Source organism: Kryptolebias marmoratus, linkage group LG7 (assembly GCF_001649575.2).
Source record: "Kryptolebias marmoratus isolate JLee-2015 linkage group LG7, ASM164957v2, whole genome shotgun sequence".
NCBI classification, from domain to species: Eukaryota; Metazoa; Chordata; class Actinopteri; order Cyprinodontiformes; family Rivulidae; genus Kryptolebias; species Kryptolebias marmoratus.
Window position 1 is genome coordinate 9,583,235 of NC_051436.1, and position 19,870 is coordinate 9,603,104.

General features: G+C 39.0%; 1 protein-coding gene across 1 annotated transcript in view; it reads right to left on the reverse strand.

Annotated features, from left to right (window-relative positions):
- Positions 1-19,870, reverse strand: part of LOC108234858 (glucosidase 2 subunit beta) — a 157,359-nt gene that overhangs the window by 11,546 nt on the left and 125,943 nt on the right. The window contains exon 13 of the mRNA XM_017414403.3: positions 15,324-15,395. Within this exon, the coding sequence (XP_017269892.1) occupies positions 15,324-15,395 (72 nt within the window). The remainder of the gene's footprint in view (positions 1-15,323; positions 15,396-19,870) is intronic.

The following is a 19,870-nucleotide window of genomic DNA, read 5'->3' on the forward strand; positions in this document are numbered from 1 at the left end:
ATCATCAAAATTAAACGAAATAAACATTTGAAATATATGAGTTTGTATGTAATGTATGAATATAATATACAAGTTTCACTTTTTAAATGGAATTACTGAAATCAATCTACTTTTTCATGATATTCTAATTTTATGACCAGCACCTGTATTTGCATATAAAATAAAAATCACTGTACATTTCCATACTATACTTTCTTCTTTGTTCACATGAGAAATAAAAACTGGTAAAAATATGTATATTGCCTTCTGTCTTGATTGCCAACGTTTTAAACAAAAACTCTCATGTGATCTGTTTGTGCTCAGACTATGTTGGGAGGAACTCTCAGCTACTACCACACCAACTTTTAACTCAATATCTGTGCAATTAAATGAGTTAGAGACACCTTTTTGGGTTTTTACATGTTGATTAGCTGTGTCGGCCATCTTGAGCCCAGCTGACTCCAAAAGTTAATGAGTTGTAGATGAACATCTAATGATTACTTTCTGAGAGTTTCTTTTTTTTTTTAACAAATCAAATAGTTTTTGTTTTTTTCTTTTGTTTGTTTGGAAAGGTTAATTTTCTTTATTTGTTCTAGTTCTAGTATTGCTATTGATTAATATTGTCAAGACAGCGGTGTGCAGCACAGTTGTTGCTAAACTTAACTCTCAGTCGATGATGCAAGAACACCAATAATATGGAGTAACAGGAAACACAGGAAGTCCTGTCTGCATTGGAGACAAGCTGTAGGGCGAACACAAGGTTTTACAATGTTCAGGGGAAAAAGGAGTTGAAAATGACTTATTAAAAATGCAAAAAAAAGGGGGGGTGAATAGTCTCACGCTTAGAACTAATACCCGGTATGAAAGAAGCCGAACAAGATACTCGATATTTAAACACTGACTATCCTCACACACACAAGTTTGTATTTGTATTCTTGTATTCTTATCAGAACCGTTGATTTCAGTTTATTTCCAAACATTTCTGTAGCCTAACCCTGACCCTTACTCTAAACCTAACCAATTAACAGTACATCCCTAACCTTAACCTAAACTCAGTTCACACCTTAGCCTTAAACCTAACCCAAAGATGGTGTTCCACCATGTTAGGACCAGGATTGTCAGGACTAGTAGTCCTGACATGATAGGTGTGTACCCCAGTAAAGGTCCCAAAAAGGTAACAAAAACCAGGTATATACACACACATTTGTATGTCTATCCTTATCAGGACATTGTATTGACTTCTATTCATTGCTGGAGCCTAAACCGGACCCCAAACCTAACCATTACCAGTATGTACTATACCTAACCCTCACCTATACTCCATTTGCACCTTAGCCGTAAACCTAACCCTTAATCCAAAACTAAGGTTCCACCATATTAAGACCAAAATTTGGTTCCTATAACAACTACCAGTCCTAGGCAATTATACTCCGCCTCTTGCCCATCGACTGCTGGAGACAAGGGGGTTTTGGGATGGAAAAAACAAAAGACATATCAGTTTTAGTTGACTTTGGCTCGTTTGACAAAAGTCCTCTGAGTCGTCAAAATGAGTGCATTGACAGCAGTCTGTCTTCTCCAGGTAAGGCACTACTCATTGGTACTTCACGCAAACTCAGGTAAAACCCTTACAAGATAGTACTGACATTTTCTTCAATGCTTTTGGGAAAATAAAGCATTTGGACCAATAAAGAAACCGGTACTGCCAAGCCAGATTTGCTCTGTTACATCCAGCATCTCATAAGACATCCCAACGGTCTGCGAAAGTCAATAAAATAAGAAGACCTGTCTTAACACTGTGTAAAGACTACACTTATTACTCTCACCTTCCCACCATAGCATCCACTCATTAGCTCTCGATGTCATAAATTAGGCCTCACAGCTATGCTGTTCGCTGATTTAACAAGAGGCCCGACGCTGCGAGTTAGTCCCCTCACTAAGCTGCTAATGCGCCAATCATTTACGACACGAGATGCAGCAATGATCTGAAAAGTAGAGCTGCTGGTTGACTTCGATTCAATTACACAGCTCTATCAACAAAATGTCCGTTCCAATGGTAAAACTAAACATTGCTAACCTCTGTCCCTCGTGTTGGGTCACCAATCAGAAATTTTAGTCATTACTGTGCCATTCACTGATGCTCCTCTCACCCCCTTACCGCCCATTGTGCCCAGCACCTTCATAAATAATTCATACTCACAGGAACATATGAAGGGCACAAGCTTTGCTTTTTTTATTTATTTAATTCACAAATTCTGTTTTTGCTCTGCCTTTTAATAAAAGTGGCTTACAAACAAGACTTGCCGGATGTAAATTCATCTTTATTAGATCAACTATTCAAACAATGTTTTTGTTTTGTTTCTTACAGCTACCTCAAAGATACTTGACCCACATAGTTAATAGAAAAAGCACCGGTTACATCGGTGGCACAATTTGTTTAATGGATGCAAATTTCACTCAAGGTTAAAAAACAAACTCATATTTCATCAACACCTCGTGACAGACATAAAGAAGGGCTGATGTCGAAAACCAAAATCAGTATTCTGTTAACAGTTCACTTGTGCCTCATTAACAACCGGGCTAGGTGTTGCCATGACGACCCAGCAGAAAGGCCATCGGGGGTTCACGGTGTCAGCTCCCCCCCTCTGCTCTCCACTCCCTACCACTTTAACCCGCTCCTAGGACACACGAGAGCCATTATCCGTTTGCCTTGATTACCGGATAACATGTGGGCTGATAGGTGACGGTGGCGGTGCCATGTATCATAAACACATTAGGGACGGGAATTAATGCAGGAGTTTCTGGATCTGCCCGGCTGTCGGCGGCTGGACTGTGGCGTGCCCCTCCCGAGGGCTCGGCTGCCATGTTCCCAGGTAAAGAGGGGCCCCCTCTCTTCGCTAATGGCACTCCAGCGAATGACCTTGACAGCTTGAAAACGAGCACATTAAGTAGAGCACTTAAATGTGCAATTATGCACTTGTTCCGACGAAAGTGTCACTGCTCGTAGGTTAAAGTGGGGTGGTGTGTGTGTGTGTGTGTGTGGGGGGGGGGGGGTTAAATAATAAAATGTTTTTCAAATGCCTATCAAAACAATTAGGGGACCAGCTTTGACATACAATCCTGAATTGGAGCATCACGGCGCATTTAGAGAACCATTTGAAAAGCGCAGTGAAGAGTAGCATGCTACCAACTTTACAAAATAAAAGTAAACGCATGCTTCATGTAAGGAAGGCTGGGTGGTATTTATGTTTAATACTGTGTGATATGGTAAAATTATCTGCCTAGAAAGGCTTGAGATGTCCTATTACTCATCTAATTTAGGGCATTTTAAATATATTTTTAACCTACAACCCTAATTTTGACAAAGTTTGGACATTGTGTAAAATGAAAATAAAAACAGAGTTGAATGATTTTCAAATCTCCTAAACCCATATTTAATTCACAATGAAACACATGAAATGTTTAAACTGGGAAATTATATAATTTGTTTTGGTAAAACAGGATCATTTTGAATTCTAGAGTAGTAACATCTTAAAACAAATGGTGACAGGGCCATGTTTACCACTGGGAAGCATTTGGAGGTTAACACAAGGGGGTTGTGTTTTCAGTCTGCGAACAAGACTACTATCCAAGAAATTTAGTTTGCTTTATTTTCATTGAACTAAATGTTGTCTAATGGTTAAAGCGATGTACATTCGCAATACAAAACGTTTGTAAACATAGGAAACCAGATAGTGGACTGCATTTATATAGCGCCTTTCTAGCTGACCGGGCTACTCAAAGTGCTTTACAACACAATCTGTGTCCTCATTTCCCCATCCACACACATCCACACAGCACTCTACAACACCTCTGCAAAGCTAACCTGAGTAAATCATTCTATAGAGTCTAATCAGTGCTTTAAACTCCATTCATACACCGGTGGGGCACATCGAAGGCAGTGAGGGGTTCAGTGTCTTGCCCAGGAATACTTGGACAACTTCCAACTCTCTCATTGGATTGCCATATAACGTAAGTGAAGCGTTCTAGTCATTTGAAATGTTGATAAATAAAATCTGAATTAGCTATATTCCCATTAGCTTGTTTGGAGCACGTAAATATAGTCTTTGTAGTCGTATCACAAAATGTTAAATTAATGTTACGTGTGGCTGGGGGAAAAAATAAAATACAAATGAACTTAAAAAAAAAAAAGAGAGATTAGAAGGCCACTAATTACTCATCCAAAACAAAACAGAACCTGATTTTGTTGATGTACGCTTTCATGCTGCAATAACTTTTGTTTTATGACATCAAACTAATTTGTATTTGTAACTTTTTATTGTAGAGGTTTCAACCCTGAATGCTGAGTTTTGTAAAAGGTAGGCAGTAATTTGTCTTTGATTAGTAGGAAATTAACTAAACGTCCAAACTCTTACGTGAGAAGCTTTGTGATTACACAGTGAGAACAACAAACAACTGGATAATTAAAAAGGTCTAAAATAATTACAGTCCCGATATAAAGCCATCCGCTCATCCAAACATTTGAAAATAGAGCCAATGTAGTGTCCAGCTGACATAATGTGTGAGGTTTTGGACTGCAAGAGAAAATCAAAATATCCAAACTTCTCAAGGAAGGGTCTTACTTTTGAGCAATAACATTTTGAAATTAATTCTGAATTGAACTGGAAGCTTCATCCAGATGAAGCTGAAGACAAAACACAATGACCTCCATAATAAAAAAATGAAGTTGCCCAAACAATAAAAAGGTCAAGAAATGCACCAGCATTTCAAAGAGACAAACTTAAAGTAGTGCTTTAATTCTTCTAATATTTATCAGCTGGAAAAGCAGGACTGAATAAGCTCTATGATGTGGGAATCAAAAACTAATATGTTGATTTAAGACAACGCCTAAAAGTGACCCTGATGTTCCCAGGTGGTCCAATAAAGTGACAACAACCACGGGAACCATCCAAATGTCGCTTTTGTCAAAGCTGAAATGGAGGAAATCATAAGAAAATCAATTTGTAACAACAGAGACAGTTATGAACAGTGGTAAAATGTTTTATATTGTTTAGCTGACTTAAAAGTAAAGCTGTGTATCATCTGCATACAAGAGTAAGAGACAAATATGTTGTCCGTTTAAGAGATGGTCAGGGAAGTCAGGACATTTGTAATGGAAATAAGACATGTCCAAGGACAGAGAGGAGCAGAGAAAGAAATTATTATTGTTGTGATTATTAAAATATTTGTCAGACAGATATGTAGAAACCTGAGAGCTCAGATTTATGTGGTGTTGTACCATTTAGGTCCTTGCAAACGTGCATCATGGGATGATAAACAGCTCCAATGCTTCCGTTAAAATCCAAAACACTTCTTTTGTTTATGGTATTTCTTTTGATGCTTTGAGGACGGATTCACTTACTTAAAAGTTTGCCTGATTCTTGTATCAAATGCATGTTTACGGTTTCATGCTTTTTGAAAAGAAGCTTATTAGAGACAAATGTTTGGAGGATTGTACCTTAATGTATCTATGGCCCTGTCCACACTACTGCAGATTCTTGTAAAAAAAAAAAAAAAGTATATATATATATTCGTGATTCAATTGCTTCATTGTCCACACAGAGTTTCTCTTTTTTTTTTTTAAAAAAAAAACACCTTCCAAAGTTGAGTTGTTTTGTTTTCAAACTACATTTCTGGTGAATCAGATTCAGGAGAAACAGATTTTCAGAAGTGATGATGGCCTGTTTTGCACATGCCCACTTGGTGCCCCAGAAACACAAATAAATATGAAGCTGCTTTTACTGGTTTTTCTTCATCTGTCTCATCTTGTTACAACAAACTTTCACAAGGTGCTGAAGTGGGTAATAACAGAAAGAAAGCTGTAAATGGTATATATAACATAAAAAAAGGTTTCGTGAAAATCTTTAGCTCAACCAAAAATGTTCTATGTATTATTATAAGTTGTTAATGTGGCCATTCTCATCACCAAATCGTACATCACAAATATTTCCGTCTTTTTGTTAAAATGTGTGGATAGACCAATATAAAACCAATCTAAAAAACCAATCTATAAAACAAATATACATATACAGTATATCTGGAGCAGTGTAAACAAGGGCCTAAATGCTATTGCTTTAGACCAAATCTTTGAAAGTGGTTGATTCAACTTTATTGTTGAAATGAAAGTAAATTAAAATCCTAATAATTGCTAAACAAAATATATCATCAGTATTCAAGTACTGTGGAAATAAATTCAATATATTGTCTTTGGTCTATTTTGTACAGGAAGGGGAAAATGGCATCTTAAATATAGTCAGTTGTGAAACTTAATTATTCAAGAAAACAAACATCTGTTTTTGTGTCTGTGTCATTGTGAACAAGTTTTCCTTAAAATGACATTAAATTCTAACTGCTGAATCAAGTTTGAATTATTGAGGAAGCTTGATTTAAAAAAAATAATAAAAAGCAGGGGTTTTTCTAGAAGAAAGGGAGTTGATAGCACAATAAAAACTTGCAAAAATCAATGCAATAAATAACTTTACACCCATTTCTTTCTGTCACAATTCAGCATAATATAAAACGCCTTGTTTGAGGCAAAAACACCAAGTGTGCAGCCAAGCACAAACAGAGAAAGACAAATTAACACACGAGTGGCACAAAACACCCAAAATGCTGATAACGGCTCTGCCTAGCTGGACTGATTTTTTCTAATGACTCCAACAAATACATCAAATACATCTCACACAACGACGCCATCCGTTTAACTTTTTTCATTTAACTTTTAGAACACAAGCTCCCCAATAAGTAGTCTGTCAACATCCTGTAATTAGTGTTCAAGTCAGTTCCTGTAAACAACAACAACAAAAATCAGCTATAATACCCATTCACCACGGGCTGAAGTGCATCTGAATTATTAATGGAGATCCTTTCAAACATATCCCAGGAAAAACACATAAACCTAAGCTGCTGCTGCTGCGACGATGAGGACACATTAAACGTCATAAAATCAAACACGTTATAGTGATGTTTATTACTCGCCAGTAATGGTGGATGATCATGTAATTGCCTGTGTCTGTCTTTGGGTGGGTGGGGGGGGTTATTTGTTTGTCTGTTAGTAAAATATCCCACGAACGACAGGACGGATATTATCGAAACTCTAAGAAAGACCTTAGCGAACACATAAAGGGCTACAACTCTATCGTTTTTACAGATATTGAGCTCAAATTTGGTGTGGTAGTACCTGAGACTCACCCCCAGCACACACTCTGAGTGATAACAGATTGTGCAAAGTCTTTGATTAAAACTATGACCCGAACTGTTGGTCTGTTTGCAAAATATCTCATGAACTTGTAGACAGATTTGAAAAACATTGATATTCATCTGCAAGTGATTAATTTCTGAGTCTGATGCAAAATGGCCGTGACAGCTAATTGATTTTAACACAATAATAGCTGCAACCCAGTCAATTTTACAGATATAAAGGTAAGTTTTAATGTGGTATTAGCTCAGAGTCATCCCCAGCATATACTTGGATTCCTTACAGATTGCATGAGACCCATGTTCAAAAATCTGGTGAGCAAAGAGGCAGCTAAAATATAAGTGTTTTATTAAATTTATAGTTTTGTGTGTGTATTTGTATGCGTATAAATATGTTAAATGCAAGAAGAAAAAAAAAAAGTGGACAGATAAGACACCGTGAGTACACAGGGGAAAGCCGCATTCTAAATGAAATGGATTCAGAGGAGGAGGGGATGATTTAAATCTAGCCGTGGAGGAGGATGGGAGATCAGTCAAAAGGTCATCAAATGAGTTTTTGTTTAGGGACTCCAGGGAAATCAGGTGGCCTTGCCGTTGGGGTCAGAGGGGTATCAGTGTGTGCTGCTTGGCACAGTTCAAGGAGCCCGACCTTCCATTGCGTGGGGGGTCAAACTGCTTTACGCTCGTAATTATTGGGAGCAACGAGGATAGGGAAAAAAAAAAATAGTGCTGAAATTGGGTGAGGTCTGGCAAGCTGCTTGCTCGCTCACCTTTCACCCTTGGATACGCTCTTTGTCTGATAGGCCAAGCTTGAGATAAGCGCAGCATCTCCAGCTGAAAACAGGGCAAACAAAAAAACACAAATTGAAGGCCGAACAATTCTTGACGCAAATTGTCTGCTGCCTCTCGTGCCGTAGTTTTAAACTAAGATCATCCTGTGATGAAAATGGACATAAATATAGCCGCTTTAGACAGACCTCGTAAATAATGTTAAGCGTAAGATGTGTTCATCCTCAGAGTATGTGTTGAGGGTGATGCTCAGACTAAATTTTAGCTCAATGTCTGACAAAGGCGATAGCCATTTTTGCTTCGGCTAATGTCTATTCCCTGTGGCAGCCATCTTAATTAGGGTGACTTCAAAAGGGAATCAGTTTTAAACGTACATCTAGTGATTATTTTTGAATGTTTCATTGAAATCCATCCAGTGGTTCATGAGATATTGTGAGAAATCTTTACAGACTTGATGTGAATACTTAATGGCAAAGTTTTAAAACAAGATATGCAATCAGTTAGTGATTGGAGTAAGAGTTGGCGATGACTCTCATCTGCTATCACACAAATTCTGGTTCTGAATCTGTAAAAATGACTAAGGTAGCCATTTTGGTGTTTCCAAAGATCAATTGGCTAGAAGGGTGGGGGCATCTCGAATTGGGTTGACTCCAAAGGTTAACCAGGTAAGTATGTACATCCATTGATTAATTATTGAGAGTTTAATTAAAAATCTTCCAGTGGTTCATCAGATATTTTGCTAATAGACAGATAAAAAAACAACACACAGACACAAGCAAAAAAAAGTATTGATGTTTCGCCTTCGATAACAGCCGATAAACTATAACTTCTAGATGTTGGCGAGCAGATAAATGAAGAAAAAGTGACTAAGACTAAAAAAAATAAATAAATAATCACCACACCAATGACTCAGATTAGATGTAGGTTTAGAGTGAATGTGAACACGAAGGAAATGCATCTAGAGGCAAGCAGCACCACTGTTTTCTCAAATCAGGACAGAGATGAAGACAAGTATCAAGGAGGACTAAGAAAAAAAGTCAATTAGTGTTGTGAGTGACTCCTGCAGGTTCATATCACTCAGTATTCAAACCCACAGGTCTCCCTTGAACTGCTTTATTGAACAGTAGATTTTCAAACAGAAAGCAGTGGAGAAGTGAGGTAGCCTAGCAACATTAAAACCACGGTGAATGACTGCGTATGCCCACTGCGAAGGAGCTAGGCAGCTGAGATGACAGCGCGGAGCAACCCCAGAGAGAGTGGGATGTGCTGGCCACCGTGAAAAATACAAATAAGGTAGCGGTGTTCGGCTGACATATGTCTTCTGTTTGACGTCCCCCCCCCACCCCCCACCCCCTTTTTTTTTAAAGCTACATACAGACGTTTTGCTTTCAGACACTTTCTACCAGCTTCATTCCAAATCCAGCTGCAGTGACACAACTGTATTTTATTTTGCTGCCATTTGTAGCCCTCTAAATAGACGATTGTAACAGAAGGAACTCCCGGGCGCTGAGAGAAAGAGGCGCATCGATGTGAATGCCTCCAGGCTGTCGAAGTCCCTCGAGGGGCCTCGGTTTGAATGATCCAGCTGAGCAAATTTATCGGCGCGGACCCACGAAAAGCGGAGGAGACTTCGCTCTGTGGCCATGGTAATATGGAAATACGCCGGCGTGATCAATAAAAGTCTGTCACCCCCGACGGCGGCTGAGAAGCTCGACGTCTTTTTTTAAGAGCAGAGGAGGAGTGAAATCCTGACGGGGGGAAATATCTCCCGTTCCTCCCCGGTTTCAGATTAATTATGGCGCGCTCGTGGTTTTCCACAGTGGCTGCGCATGAACTGTATAAACAGCAGATAAGTACTGCCGCTAATTATCTCGATGGGTGGTCATTTTACTGCGCGGCAATCTCAAAGGGGCGGTGAGATTATTACTGTAAAAGTGATTGAGCTCAAGCAGGTTAAAAACGAGCCAAAAGAGTTTCGACACGAAGCCAGGCTGAATCAGTGACACGTTGGAACGTCTCCTCAATGGGCAATTACGGGGAATACGTACAACCTCTGTATTTCTGGTTTGATATTTTAAAAAATAATGACTGAAATACTTATGTTTGACTTCATCACATCTGTGCAATGTGTCTCATGTGTCTTGACAAAACACCTGAACAGGAAGCAGTGACGTGTAGACGCATCAAACCCATGACTGATGATGAATAATTCTTTGTGATTCATGTCAGTCTTATAAAGCTGATTTATTTAGACATTTATATCCCCTGAGATAAATGTCCATAATTTAAAGGTCTATAATTTTGACCACAGTTGGTTAGAACTGTTGCCTTGCAGCAAGAAGGTCCTGGTTTACGTTACGTTTGGTAAGTACTTTTATTTGTCTTTTGTTTAGTCAGAATGACTGATCAGACGTATGTTTCTAACTTGTCTATAGATGTGCTTTGTTTAGAAATAAGCTCACATGTAGGCATGGGCCAGTATGAGAGTCTAGTAGTATGATAACCTTGTGAAAAATTACCAGTTTCCCATGGTTGATTTGATTTTATTTAAAAACAAAAATGCTATTATTACTTGTGCTACTTAAATAATAATAATATATATTGCTTAATTAGGATTACTTCATAGGTATACTAGTATAATAATATTCAAAATAATGTGTATTTGTTTATTTTTCTTTTAATGTTTACATAAAGAAGGAACAATGAAACAAGTGAACATGTTGACAGTCACTTCATTTAAAAATCACTGTCCATTTTTTCCTGCACTCAGGAGAGATTTGAAACCATTTTGTAATCGCCAGTTTTATTTATAATATTTTATTCATTATGATATTTAAGATGATGACTGTAATTTTAATTTATTTACAGATATCAAAATGATGCAGTATTTACGCCTGGCCTGTGTGAGGCGCTTTAACGTTGTCAAGAAAAAGGAAACATGCTAAAGCTCGCATGCTGGGTCCAAGATGTAAACCCAACAGGAAGAGGAGGACACCCTCGAATCGTAGGTTGGATTAGAGGTGGGGTTATGGTTGTGTTCACACAAAAACACACGGGTGGTGTTTCAGGATTTATTCTCTCTGAAACCAGTTTTCTAAAACTACCGTTTCTGTGTGGATGCGAGGCTGAAACGATATAAACTTTTGTGTATGAACAAAAATCGTTCCCGTGTGGACGGATAACCTAGTTTCCCAAATACTCCAGCAACATACGAGATTAAAATAATTTTCTTCTTTTACAGATTTTCCTGGCTGACTTGACAAATATCCAGTTAGAGCAAGGGTGTCAAACTCTGTACCTCGGGGGCCGCTCTCCTGCATGCTTTAGTCGTGTTCTTGCTTTAAAACACCTGGTTTAAATGGAGGACTTGTTGCCGTGCTCCTGGAGAACTTGATGATTTGGCGAGGAGGTGATTAAAACTTTTGAATCAGGTGTGTTGGGCAGAAAAACCTAAAACTCCCAGGACAGCGACCCCTCGAGGCCTGGAGTTTGACACCCCTGAGTTAGAGTAACCACAGGTTTGAAGAAATTTTTTTAATTTTTCTTTCCTTCAGTCCTACTGGGGACAAACTTGGCCCAATGATGGAGAGCTTTTATTTTGGCTCTGACACTTGTACATTCAAAACCATATACAGTAGAAATATGGCTGACTTAAACCAGCCCCCACCCCCAAAGTAGCAATGTTTCAGAATACTGCAAACTTCAGACTATATGGAAAAAGAAAAATATTGTCATAACCAGGTAATGAATTTAGATTTTTAACAAAGAAGACGTTCATTTTACAGCCTTTTTTCCCCCCAACCAATGTTTTCATGTAATGTAAGCACATATTGACACTTGTTTTGTGTTCTCAGGCGGACGTTTCCTGTTTTGTGGATTTGCTGTCTTGTCATTTTTACCTCGCGAGGCCTGCCGTTGGAATGGGAGGTTGGTGGGTAGGAGGGGAGATCATGAAGATGGATGACGCTGTCACACTGGGATTGTGTTTGTCGCAATGCAAGCATTTTCCACTACTCTATTATCATTATCATTGCTGATGGTATTGTTACAATAGCCATTTCGGGGAGTTGTTGAGCTGCTGAGGCCGAAAGGCACAAAAATGAAATGGAGAACACAGATATTGGAATTCAAGATTGTGTTGTATAATATCTACATTTGTAGATAATTGGGAGCGTACAGTACGACTGCTGTGCCTTCTGATTGTTTTTCTGCCCATGTGTGGAGCCACGATATGGAGGAAGCAGCAACAAAAGAAAATGTTCCAAAGTTAATTTGTTGCTTTTATGAAAATCATTTGTACAGTTAATAGTTTAACGCCAACTATGATGCAAAACCAAGCATGAAAGATGATAAGGGGTTTTGAAGAATTTTTTTACTTTTATGGGGCAAACTTCACAAACTACTAAGAGGCCGTGAGCTATAATGAAAGTTTATCAACAATATATGTTTAATTAGAGCCGAACCGACTGATTGGCTGCCAATTTATTGAACCAGTTTTTAACAGTTTTAAATAATCAACAGGCAGGCACATATATGGACAGCATAAAGCTGTGAAATGTGATATTGCAACCTTGTGTAAAATAAAATGCCTACAAAGGCAGGCTGCTTTTTTTAAAAGCACACATTTCCCCAAAAATGTAGTAGATTGTATCGAGCATGAAGAGTAAACAGGTCCAAACATCACACCGCTACCTTCAAAAAATGATTTATATTTGCATAGTCTTGATTTCTGAAACGTCTATATTCAACCCTGCAGAAAGGCAACGCATCAAATCTGAATTAGTCCAAAAAATCGAGCTTTAACAAAGCCCCAGCCGAGGCTCCTCGCTTTCCTTTCGACAGGCCACACAAGTTGAAGCCGTTTCTCCATCTCTATCCCCCTCCCTGTCTCCTATGGCCGTCCTTAAGGAGGCTGGAGCAGGTGTGATAAATGCTGCCGTTTAAATCAAAGCACCCCCACCCCTCCCCCCCGCCTCACCCCTCTGGGGAGAAAGAGGATGCCTCCATGCAGATTGATATCAGGAGGCCCGTCATATCCTGCAAGGTCTGACTGATGGTCTGTCTGGATAAAAAATGAACTTTATACCCACCACGCTAGTTATGATTCATGTGCTTCTTTTCCTCCCCCCCCCCTCCTCCTCCCCGTTCTCGGTGAAAGCCGGTCCACACAGACCTTCAAGACAGTACAAGCTTGCTGGAAACAGTATAGTTTATCATATGGAGCTGCATTGGCCGGAAAATACCAACAAAGTGTTTCCAAGCGGTAAAACAAGTTGCATCAATCTCGTTTTATTTTATCGTGAACAAAAGATCAAAACGCTGCTCTTCGTCTGTTCCGTTGCTGCTGTAATCGTTCATATCAGCACCAAACTATTCCGGCTCAAGAAAAAAAAAACCCTATACATTCAAAATCTTTTGCTTTCGTGTTGTTATTGACAGAAGTTTTGCTCCGAGCGCAGTCAAAGACGTGTTTGACCGACATTTCTGTTCGGTGCTTCAAGCCCTTCCATACCATCATGAGTGACAGGCAGGCAGAGCGCCGGGGTCACATTACTCACAGTTAGCATTCTGTTCCTCTTCTTCCCTGCGCTAACAACATGCTGCAGCATTGCACTTTCCTCTCCAAATGAGAGTAGGTAGTGTGGGAGGTGGTGGTGCAAAAAGATAAAAAAAATAAATAAAAAAAGAAGAGAAGAAGAAGAAGAAGAAGAAGACGACTGCCCCGCTTTAGACTCCAATTAATTTGCCATCTGAACGCAAAACTATATTTGCTGAGAACTGCTAATAATTTAGCTGTAATTTCTCACTTCGGTCGCCAAGAGAAGACACTCCTAAGTCAAAGGAGGCAAAATGTTGTGACACAGTGAATGCCATTTTCCGAGGGAATTTATGCCTTCATAATCGTTGCAAAAACAAGTCACAAGTCATGTGTGTGCCCGCAGTAACAAAAACAGCCCTTCAATTGACTCGTCCTCTCAGGGGAGGAGTTGCAACAAATCATGAAAGCTTGTTTTTTGTTTGTTTTTTTTTTGCAGAGGTGTCAGTGTCGATGAAAAGGCGTTCCAGTAATTGCATGCCATAAAGTTGTTAGACTGATGGCTGATGGTTAAGGGAGTTTTAGAAGGACAGAGAGGCATCCCCCAATAATTACTAGATCAAATCTCAAATCTTGATGAACAGAAAAGGACGAAAGAGAGATAAAAATCTCACATTTATACCGTTTTTAAATTTTAACTGGGTAACTGTTACGAACAAGAGACAGACGAGACAGATGGCAGACAAACGTGACTGTAGAGACTACATCTGGGCACATCGTAACAGATAACATTGTTTCTAAGTCAAAAAATGGGGGAGTAAAAACAAAGGTTTCGAATCCCAACTTAAAAATAACTGGGGAGCTGCTGCTTGACCTGCTCCATTGAGCAGGCGCCTATGGTCGGGTCGCTGCTAAGTAACTTTCATTATCGTGACATGAACGTGAGGTATATACATGAAATTTTAAAGTTGCTCCAATAATGGAAATCTGTGGCAACCTGGCATTACTGGAGATCGTGCTACGCGTGCTACAGTGTCAGATTCGTAGAGGCGATGCTTTTCTTACAACCATAGAAACACAAGCAAATACGCAGAAGTTAGATGGGGTTAGTGGTAGGAAGAAAAAAAAGTCCAAGTATGTCACACTTGCATCCATTGTAACCTGACAATTTGCTGTAAACTGTTCAAAGAAATGAACCGGTTTTCAAACGTTTAATACTGCATGTCTTTCATACTGCACATGTAATATGACACATTCCTAGAACCACCAGTTGATACAAACAATCCCAAGGTTACAGTCAATCGCGGACATGTTAAAGCTTTTGATAAAACTGAAACCCCTGGAGGCAGAAAAAAAAAAACGTGCCCCTTTTGTTGTGGATCAAAAGGTATTAAAACTATAATAAAGCTCTGTTAGTGACTGATTAAATGTCACGAGAAGCTAACAGAGTTTAAATAAAATAAATAATTTAAAAAAAGCACAAATATTGATCTTAAGGTAGCTTCATATAAAAATAATTGCAGACCTTCTACAGGACGGAAGTGATGGGATTTGTTTCGAGCCCAATCAGGAAAAACATAACTGACATTAGATTTACCTAAAAGTGAATAAGCTCTGCTATAGCTTCGAAATGTCACAGAACTAAATAAACACAAAGTGCAGCGAGGCTTTCTGTAAAACGAGTGTTCACATCAGTAATGGATTTCTCCACTCTCTCTGACATATTCAAGCTGATCTTTGAGACGTTCACAGTGCAAACAAAACAGACAGTGACTGAGGCACTTACCCTAATGAGACCTCTGTTCCTGTTGTGCTCTTCTGTGTGACCTGATTGAACGGGCACAGGGTATAGTTATACCTGCAGGGGGAAGCAGAAAGTATAATGCAACTTTAAGTGGGATAGTACATATAGTTTTATCCACGGTTACGAATTTTAATTTCATCACTCGCTGCCGAAAGGGGAAAGAGGGTGTTAATGTTTTGGTGTGCTTGTTGTTCTGTCTGTCAGCAAAATATCTCATAAACCACTGGATGGAGTTTGATGAAACTCTAAGTAAACATTGGCTCACTGACTAACTTTTGGAGTCAACCCATTTTGAAATAGACGCCACAGCGAACAGACCTTAATCAACAAAAAAATGGCTATAAGCTAGTCAGTGTTACAGTAACTGAGCTAATATTTGGCAGTAGCAGAGAGCCATACACAAGAAATACTCTGAGCATTAATGGATTGTACAAGATCTCACAATATTACTAGAACTCGCATAACGTTATTTTAAAGATTTGATCAAAACCACTAAAACTGTCCATTCTCAGTGTGAGCCCTTTTAATTGTCCGACTTTGTTAAGTTTATATGTCTTTTACTGAGCCTTTAATGACAAATTTGCAGGCAGGAGGGATATTAGTAGCAGATTTTAGCTCGTTTAGTATTGGTAAAACTGCCAGCTATTATGTAAAAATATTTTAGGATTATAGTCTTTCTTCTCTTGAGAAACATTTTCCACAAGTTATATATCCAATTAAAATGATCCTCAAAAAAGTTACATTTAAATTTTAACTCTCTCCTCTTTGGAGTTTCATACAGATTCATTAATGGAGTAAATGTAAGTGTTACTGCCAGTAGTGACAAGACTCCACGCTGAATTATCACCATACTGCAATTTGGTTTAGCTCTATTGAGCTTTTAAGCCTCTTCTGACTTAATGTTTTCAGCCTCGCAGCCAACATCAACAGTTTCTGTTTATTCTCAGTGTTCATTTTTGGTTCATTTCAAAAAGCGTCAGAAAGGGTTTCTAAATCAACTTATTCTTCCTTTAACCTTTGCCTCTGGCTCTGCATCAAACAGCAGCTGAATGACAGACTGGGACAGTAAACGGTTACAAAAAAACAACCCAGCGAGACTAGGGACAGATATCAAGAACTGGTGTGTAACTAGTACTGGTCAGTGCTATAGTATCAACAAGCAGTTTTGAACCAGCTATAAGGAGTTTCTGATGGCTATAAGGACTTGTTAAGGTAGTATCTCACTGGTATGTGACTGTTGTAGACTTGAAGTTGACTAATTATTGAGAGAAAACACAAAAGTTTTCCGTTCTGTTGCATGTTTTCTCCCAGAGCACAGCTCCCAAACTACTGCTCTAGAGCTCTTGAGATGGGCTGGAAACACCCACGAATTTATGTTTTGCTTAAGAAAAACAAAAGAAAGAGAGTAATTTTCCAAAAAGTATTTGTATCAATGAGTAGTGTCAATATCAATATTTGTATTGGTATCAATAACCAAATTAATGAAACCTTCATAAAACCCATCCTTAGTGGAGACCAGAACAAAGAGTGAATTAAGACATACAGAAACTCAACTGTATGTCACTGTTTGTGATACACAAAGTAGATGATCCTTTAATTTCCAGGTTCAGTGTAAACCTCAAAAGTCAGCAACCTTAAACTTACACAACAAAGAAGTGAGCTATAATTAGAACAGTGAAAGTCAAATAAAAGTCAGTGTAAACAGTCACACTTCTTGTATTAATGGCTACCTAGTGAGACAAAGGAGTAGCAAGGAGCTGCCAATTATCCTGCCACCCACAGCTCTTCGACTTGGGCAAAGACAAATCTAGAGGAGTTCACACTTAGCAGAAGCAGCCACTAATGTACTTGCTGGGGATAGTGCTCAAGAGCGGAGGCTCAAATACTAGCCCCAGAAACAAACTGATCAAAGACCCTGATGAAGAAACTGACAGGCTAAAGGACCGACAGGCTTTTTTTTTTCTTTTCCCACTGACATTTGAACCGCTACACTGCCGCAGAAGAACAGAGGATTCCTGGGCTGCTGGAATGACGGAAAACGAAAGAGACCTAATGAGTGAGAAAGGGTGGAGGTGAAGAAATGGCTGCAGCTTTCAGTTCATGTGGGCTGGGAAATGTGAGGGGGCTCAAAGGCTGTATGAGTGACGAGGAAAAAAAAAAAGTCTAAGTAAACGATGAACATCAGAGACAGACTGATGGTTGAGAGTTAAGTAAAAGGCTGCTGAGCTCTTTTGCACTTTTGTTTAAATGTATTAAATTCTTCTAATTCTAGGGACTTGCATGTCAACCATATATTTTTCTACAGACACATCTTTTACTCCTTACGATGAAATTCACATTTAAGATTTGTAGTTATTGGAAAATCTCTCAGTTAATAATTGACGCATTCAAGGAACCCTGACCTTGAGTCTTGACTTTCACTGCTCCCCCGAACTGTTACTGACAACAACTTGACCGTCAAACTCATCTGGGAAAATCTCTTATTATTTATAAGTTATTTTTATAACTGGCCTTTAAAAGACAAATCTCAATTAACTCTGTGATTCTATAAATCAACCTAGAACTGTCATAACCATTTGTATTTTTCTACAACTAATAAAATGAATATAAGACTGGATTTCCTCCTGATTTAAAGTCTCACTGTTTGGAATATAACCAATAGCATTATACTTACAGTGTATGTTCACTGTTCAGATTTCGCACTATTGCCCTTAACTACTCAAAGAAGTGCCTTCAATCAACTCCACTATTATGATTATTATTATGTATAGAATGGATAATGAGCTACAGTTGTAAAGTAGTTTATCATTTCTGTTTATCGCTCAAAATGACTCCCACAACAAGCCTTATTCACCCATTTACATACAGATAAATACATGTCTTGGACTACACAGTCTTCAAGTGTTGCCAGAGCTTTTTCTTTACCGCCCCCAGATATTGTGCAGCTCAGAGTTGTCCAGTGACACAACATGTAGAGTGTTATGCCTATATTTCCACAATATATTTGCAGAGGCAATACTCTTTTCAAGCTGCCTTTGATCCGTGAACCAATCCATTTGGATTTATTATGGGACAAATGGGGTGGCAGCAGCATTGTTAGTTGAAGTATACTATCACAATCACAGTTCCCCACTTCACACCTACTCACCAACTCCGCTCTGTGACTACCTTCCTTGCTTCCTCAAAGACATATTTGTAGTGTGTCAACTTCAACTCTCCACCTTCCATCTAGGTCATTTCACACACAACACTAATGTGGGACGAAGGTGTCTTGTGCTCGGCTTCAAAGTGTTGTGTGAAATGGACTTGTTAAAGCTGTGGTTCGAACTGACAGCCTTTACATTAGAATGCTCTGGCTCCTTATCCACAGCAGTCCCAAGGACTAATAAACATCTAACAGCTCATCAGAAATGTAAAGGTAGTATCTCACTGGGTGTTTCAGTCTAGCTGGAAAAACAAAACTGTGAGAAAATGTTCAAATTTTCAAATTGTACATACTCCCAGCAAAATTTGGTATACATTATGACAAAAAACAAAAAAGCATAAATGAGAAATCTTTATAGATGGGTTTCAGACACCCACAACTCCTTTGTGGCTATTCTGAGTGAAAACCTACTGTTCAATTTCTTTTTTTTTTATTGTTTTAACATGTTCAACACTTCTGTGACACAAGACTGAGGCGCAGCAACTGACGTCAGAAAACTGTCTCCAAACGTTTACAGGAGTTCTGAGTTTGGACACTGTCTTTCACAATTTGTCACCAACAGTCGCAATCTAATAAGACACAAGACTAAAGTCATTAAGGCTTTGGCCAAATTTTGATTTATAATACGCATCAAAACTTTCCAACTAGAGCTTTTAGAAACAAGTGACAAATCACCTTTCGAGCAAAATATGCGTGTAAGAAAGCTAATTTCCTTCTTAACATTGGTTTTAAAGTTCCATATACAAGTCAATAGGTTCATTAGGTTTGTAAAGCAGGTGGTTCGGCGACAACAAACATCCTCATTTGAGCCCAGAAGCAGATGGTGCCTGATGGACAGAGGCACAGTGAGCAGTTGGGGAGGGGGGTGTTAACGCAATGAAAATGGGTCCCAGAAGGGTGTACCCCTGCATGTCTGTACCTCTTCCTGCTCTCTATCATGCTTACTCCTACCCTCAAGACACAACCATCCATTCCTGCCCACTTTTGCTGAAACGCCATCACTGCACACACACAAAAAAAAAGATGAGCTATTTATGTGTGAGGGACACTCCAGTCTGACCTTGGATTCTTGGATCTTTGCCTCCATGTGGCAGATTGTGAGAAAACAAAAAGGCAACAGACAAAAAAAAGTGTTGCTGGGTTAAAAGAAAAAAAGGTTGGAAGAGATTAGAAGTGGCGAGCCCAACATGCAGACCAGGATGATTATCTGTCCATTGGTGCAACAGACCCATCGCATTTGGCCATCTGCGTTACATAAATGGGACGTAGCAGAAAGGTCAAATATGCGCATTTACACAAACTGTCCCCGGCTATCCTTAGCAAT